This window comes from Priapulus caudatus, unplaced genomic scaffold (assembly GCF_000485595.1).
Source record: "Priapulus caudatus unplaced genomic scaffold, Priapulus_caudatus-5.0.1 Scaffold1753, whole genome shotgun sequence".
NCBI lineage: Eukaryota > Metazoa > Priapulida > Priapulimorpha > Priapulimorphida > Priapulidae > Priapulus > Priapulus caudatus.
Genome location: NW_014578814.1, coordinates 43,840 through 50,266, shown reverse-complemented (window position 1 = coordinate 50,266; position 6,427 = coordinate 43,840). Strand labels below are relative to the sequence as shown.

General features: G+C 45.2%; 1 protein-coding gene across 1 annotated transcript in view; it reads right to left on the bottom strand.

Annotated features, from left to right (window-relative positions):
- The window catches only part of LOC106817519 (Golgi-specific brefeldin A-resistance guanine nucleotide exchange factor 1-like), a 40,652-nt gene that overhangs the window by 4,704 nt on the left and 29,521 nt on the right, over positions 1-6,427 (bottom strand). Inside the window, 8 exon segments of the mRNA XM_014822188.1 lie at positions 93-270; positions 898-909; positions 964-1,167; positions 4,152-4,282; positions 4,693-4,855; positions 5,085-5,209; positions 5,243-5,326; positions 5,863-6,133. Of these exon segments, the coding sequence (XP_014677674.1) occupies positions 93-270; positions 898-909; positions 964-1,167; positions 4,152-4,282; positions 4,693-4,855; positions 5,085-5,209; positions 5,243-5,326; positions 5,863-6,133 (1,168 nt within the window).

Here is a 6,427-nt window from a genome sequence, read left to right as displayed (position 1 = left end):
GAGAGAGAGAGAGAGAGAAAGAGAGAGAGAGAGAGAGAGAGAGAGAGAGAGAGAGAGAGAGAGAGAGAGAGAGAGGGAGAGGGAGCAATCACCTGGACTCGGCGTTCTCTCCTTGAACACTTCCTTCTTCAGCTCCGGCAGGAAAGCGTCGATCCTGTCCCACGTGACGACCCACAGCTTGGAGGGCTTGCTGTCGTCACGGTTACCAAACACGTCAGCCGTGTCCATCACCAGCAGCATGTTCTTGAGCGATTCCGGGATGGCTTCAAACTAAAGCGTGAGACACGCAAAATCTTAACGACAACGAGAGACCGTGCAAGGATCGTGGGAACTGGCTGGATCGTAGAATCTGCAACCAGCAGTTATAGCTTAGGGTTAGATTAGTCGGCTAGAGTTAAAGTTAGGGAATGGAGTAGGGTTAGGGTTGGGGTTAGGTTTAGTGCTAGAATTTGGGTTAGGGTTAGGGTCAAGGATAAGTATCAGGGTTAGGGTTAGTACATCTGTCTCCTCCCACAACCATATCTGCCCCCTCCGTCCCCCCATCCACGTACCAGCAGGTCGCCCTGGTCGGCGTGCATGTATCCCTCCCCCATCACGTACCAGGACAGATCGCCCGCTTTTGGGGCTCCTGGGCGTTGGCGGGGGCAATTCCGTTATCCCCTCCCCCATCCATGTACCAGCAGATCGCCTGGTCGCGCGCTGCATGTATCCCTCCCCATTCTCACCTACCAAGCAGGATCGCCGCGTCGGCCCGTGCAATGTATCCCTGCTATCCACGTACCAGCAGACTCGCCACTGGTCGGCCGTGCATGCCCTCACTCCCTCCCCCCATCACGTACCAGCCAGATGTCTTCCCTGGTCCGGGCGTGCATGCTATCCCTCACCCCATCCACGTACCAGCAGATCGCCCTGCGTCGGCGTGCATTGTATCCTCCCTCCCCCACCGTGTACAGCCAGAGTCGCCTGGTCGGCGTGCATGTACTTGTCCATGAAGTCTAGTATGGTGAGCCAGAGAGCTGTGAAGGTGGACAGGGACAGCAGCGGTGTCAGATGCTGTAGGAACACCTTACACAGCAAGGTGGCGCCACGTACACGAGTCTCCTCCATACCAAGCGGGTCCTGAGGACAGATGTTGTCCAACAGCCTCGCCAGCAGCGGAAACAACACCTGTATGAATGCACAACACCGGCTCGTTAAACTGTAACACCTGGACAACACCTGTATGAACGCACAACACCTGCTCGTTAAACTGTAACACCTGAACAACACCTGTATGAACGCACAACACCTGCTCGTTAAACTGTAACACCTGAACAACACCTGTATGAACGCACAACACCGGCTCGTTAAACTGTAACACCTAAACAACACCTGCTCGTTAAACTGTAACACCTGAACAACACCTGTGTGAACGCACAACACCTGCTCGTTAAACTGTAACACCTGAACAACACCTGTATGAACGCACAACACCTGTAACACCTGAACAACACCTGTATGAACGCACAACACCTGTAACACCTGAACAACACCTGTGTGACCGTACAATGACAGTGTAGCTCGTTAAACTGTAACACCTGAACAAGAGCTGTATGACCGTACAATGACAGTGTAGCTCGTTAAAGTGTAACACCTGAACAAAAGCTGTGTACTTAGTAACAGATGTACAACACTTGTGTTTGTTTGTTACTTATGACACAGCTCGCGTTCAGGTATTTAGTAAGTAAAACAAGTAGTAGTAATATAATTATAGTAAGTAAAACAAGTAGTAGTAATATAATTATAGTAAGTAAAATCAAGTAGTAAGTAATTATAAGTTATAGTAAGTAAAACAAGTAGTATAATATAATTAAGTAAGAAAACAAGTAGTAGTAATATAAAATTATAGTAAGTAAAAACAAGTATAGTAAATATAATTATAAGTAAGTAAAACAGTATTAGTAATTAAATAATTATAGTAAATAAACAAGTATAGTAATTATAATTAATAGTACAGTAAAACAAGTAGTATAATATATTAAGTAATTAATAACAAGTAGTAGTAAATAATTAATAAGTTAATAAAACAAGTAGTAGTAATAGTAATTATAGTAAGTAATAACAAGTAATTAGTAAATATATTGATAGTAAGTAAAACAAGTAGTAAGTAAATAATAAGTAAGTAAACAAGTAGTAGTAATATAATATGAAAGTAAAACAATTAGTAGTAATATAATTAAGTAATAAAACAAGTAGTAGTAAGTATAATTAAGTAAGTAATAACAAGAGTAGTAATATAATTATAGTAAGTAAAACAAGTTAGTAGTAATATAATTAAGTAAGTAAGCCGCTGGCTGAGCTTCATACGTGTGAAAGCAATTCTCCCACTCCAGTGCCTGGTCAGTTCTATGTTAGGTCGTGCAACAAAGTAGCCGCCTCTGGCAGGTAAGTGAGGCTGTCATGTCGCAGCCTGTCGTCTGGCATGCATGCAACAGACCGAGCGATACCTTGTGATAGTGATAGTTGTTATCTGGATGTAATACACTCTGTCTGCTATGTGTGCAAGTTAATGCAGATTGGCGGTCGTGTCGGTATCAGTACTAACAGATTATTTAACCCCGAGGTCATTTTCAGGTTGTTTATATTTCATGTTGTTTATAGTTTTTATATGAGTAATGTTAAGATAGGGTTAGGGTTTAGGGTAGGGTAGTGTCCAGGGTAGGGTTAGGGTTAGGGACACACTTCTGTAAGTAACAAGTCCAGTACACTTGTGTATACATATATGGTACCCATCGGTACATATCTGGTAGTACTGATGACAACAACACCCTCAGCCGTCAGTTATACATCGATACTGTAGCACAGCTCTTAGATGCCTTGCTATAGCAAACCTCGTGTTGTGGACCCTTCGATTGGTATCATGAGCTGCAAAAGGCACTTTCTAGGTACACACATAAAGACACATCTGTTCACGTACACTTGTGCACTCAGATAGGTAGATAAAATATGTGGCAGAGGCAGCAACCCGTATTCTGATCTGACTGATAAAGTATCTGTGTTATACCTTGGCACAAGTAGAATCAGTTCTGTTGTTTGTCGTGTCTGCCAGGTCGAGCCAGCGTGCCTTCAGCGGCAATCCAAGGCTGGTGCTTGCCAAACCATCTTCTCTCAATAGTTCCAACGACTTCTTGTACATCGCATTGCTCTTGAAATTTTCTTAACAAAAAGTTAAATTCATTAATACAACAAAATAATTTTTACAATATATATGGGATACACTGATACGACATATGATAACATGATAACAAATATATTATGGTGTTAAATAGGAAGAAAGAAATCATGATAAGATATTGAAAAGCTATTTTGGCAACCAGAATCTCCAATTTCACCTAGCTCTAGAACTATAGCCCTTCGCTCCGCCACAGGTTGGCGAGCTACATTTCAGCATATTTTTCAGTGAAATGCGACTATTCTTGCTTATACGATGCTGACAATGCACTCCCTAATAATTTTGCTAATCAAAATTACCACATTGCTAATCAATTTTAAATTTTGATTAGCAATGTTAGCTAACTAGTAATATATTATTGCTAATAAATTTATCCTCTGTCATTGAGTACTGCTACCGGTACCCTTCTGCTATCATTTTGATTGAAAACAATGAATTACTAGTCCGACTAGGGTAACAAGTTCATCAGAATCAGCAATAGACTTAATAATGGTGTCGGATGTGGATAAGATTTGCTAGTCAGGTACTATAGCTATGGGTATAAGTGATCATTTCCTAACATACTGTACAAAGAAATCTATTAGAGAGGTTATAGGTAAGCATTGTACTACTCGAATTAGGTCAATGAAACACTACTGCCCAGAGACATTTAAAGATATCCTAATGAAAAAGAAAGGGTTGATATTCAGAAATTCAGATTCTATAGATATAGCATGGGTCACATGTCGCATGCAATGGGTCAGATGNAGTAAGTAAAACAAGTAGTAGTAATATAATTATAGTAAGTAAAACAAGTAGTAGTAATATAATTATAGTAAGTAAAACAAGTAGTAGTAATATAATTATAGTAAGTAAAACAAGTAGTAGTAATATAATTATAGTAAGTAAAACAAGTAGTAGTAATATAATTATAGTAAGTAAGCGCTGTGTGAGCTCATACCGTGTTAAAGCAATTCTCCCACTCCAGTGCCGTCAGTCTATGTAGGTCGTGCACAAGTAGCGCCCTCTGCAGGTAAGTGAGGGCTGTCATTCGCACCTGTCGTCTGGCGTCGCAGCACAGACGAGCGATACCTGTGATAGTGAGAGTTGTTATCTGTATGTGATACACCTTACACCATCTTACACCTTGAGCAGTGAGAGTTGTTATCTGTATGTGATACACCTTACACCATCTTACACCTCAGTGAGAGTTGTTATCTGTATGTGATACACCTTACACCATCTTACACCTTACACCTCAATGTAACGCAACAGTGCCACATGACAACCGCCTATTTCAAATCTTCCCAATGGGTACTAATTCTAATAATGTGTTAAAAATGATCATATATCACAGAGACAATAGACAGACCGTGTATGACCGGGACACTAGACAGATATACCCTGTATGACCGGGACACTAGACAGATATACCCTGTATGACAGGGACACTACAGGACCACGCCACAAACAACATGACCCCCTGCTAACGGACCGCGTACCCTGTAGCAGGGGACACCAACAGCTCTCCCACAGGTTGGCTGACGCTGGCTCCACCGGCTTCTCACTGCCGCTGCCAGGGGGCGCTGTGTCCCCATCCTCCATCTCCCAGGAGCTGTAGATAGACGCTGCACGCGTGTGTAGGGTGTGCATCAAGTCCAGTAGCTGCAGAGTTGTTAAAACGGTCGGTGAGAGATAACTGCGGCTCATACGAAATTTCTTACGTAGTATTTTCAGCAAGATCGATCAGCTAGTTATCACGACAACAACAATCGCCAGACTAAGCCCCTCCCCACCGCCCACCGCCCACCGCCCACCGCGCCATCCGCCACCGCCCACCGCCCACCGCCCACCGCGCCATCGGCCACTGAGCCATCGCCCATGCGAGCAGTACCTGCAGAGACGCCTGGTGGTAGCTGGCGGTGTAACTGTCATCCTGGTTTTCATCGTCGGACTCCCCCGCGTCGTTCATGTTGTTGGGAGTGGAGCGAGATCGCTTGAACCCTCCCTTACTGCTGCCTCCCCCGCCCCCGCCCCCGCCCCCACCGCTCTCCTCCTTCTTCTTGCTCTTCTTTCTGCCTAGCTTCTTGTCGGTGACCGGCACCTTCAGCTGTTTCCTGTTAGCCAGGTAGCGACCTTTTGGATAGATGTGCAACATTTTAGCAAGACAGGGGAGATAGAGAAGAGGGAGAAGAAGAAAGAGAGGAGGAAGCGAGAGGAAGGAGGGAGTTGGCATGAGAAGGAAAAGGCAGAGGAAAAAGGGAAAGACAGAGAAAGAGGGAGAGGTAGAGAGAGAGAGGGAGGAGAGAGCGGGTGAGAGAATGATGTTCAAAGAGAGAGCACTGGAGAGACAGAGAGACAGAGAGTCAGAGATACAGAGATACAGAGAGACAGAAAGACAGAGAGACAGAGAGACAGAGAGACAGAGAGACAGAGAGACACAGGGACAGAGAGACAGAGAGACAGAGAGACAGAGAGACAGAGAAACAGAGAGACAGAGAGACAGAGAGACAGAGAGACAGAGATACAGAGTGACAGGGCAAGAGAGAGCAAAAGAGATACAGAGAGAGACAGAGGCAGAGACACACATAAAGAGAGACAGAGACCGAGACACACATCAGAGCACGCACACACGTACACACGCACGCACGCACGTACACACGTACACTCACCGCCATTGAGGCTTGCCTCCACGAACGTGCGCAGCGCGTGAACGCAGCTCTCAAAGTTGTCCGGAGTCACGTGCGCGGCATCACGGACGAGGAAGGCGAGGGATTCGCACGATCGCAGGAACGTCCGCGGCTCGTGGTAATGTAACTCCTCCATCAACGAGATGCTGAACTGGTTGCCGCGGCAACCCTGACGCTGCTGCTGCGGCGGCGGCGGCGGTGGAGGAGGAGCAGGAGGCGATGGTTCGGCCACGTCTGCGTTGTCCCCGGTTACCTGCGTGCGGTGGGGAGAGATGAGAGATGACGAGAGAGGAGTTATTAATGTGTAAAGGCTGCAGCGTGTCGATAGTGATGCAGGATTAACTTGCACACCTGTTATAAGAGTATTTCACGTTGACCAGGTGCAGCTCGAGTACTTAACTAGATTACCTCTTAGAACCGCTTAGAACTTATTTACTTCTCTAGATTTTTTGCATCATCCTGCCCTTCCTACTATCCTGCTTTCTTCTCTCTCTCTCTCTCTCTCTGTCTCTCTCTCTCTCTCTCTCTCTCTCTCTCTCTCTCTCTC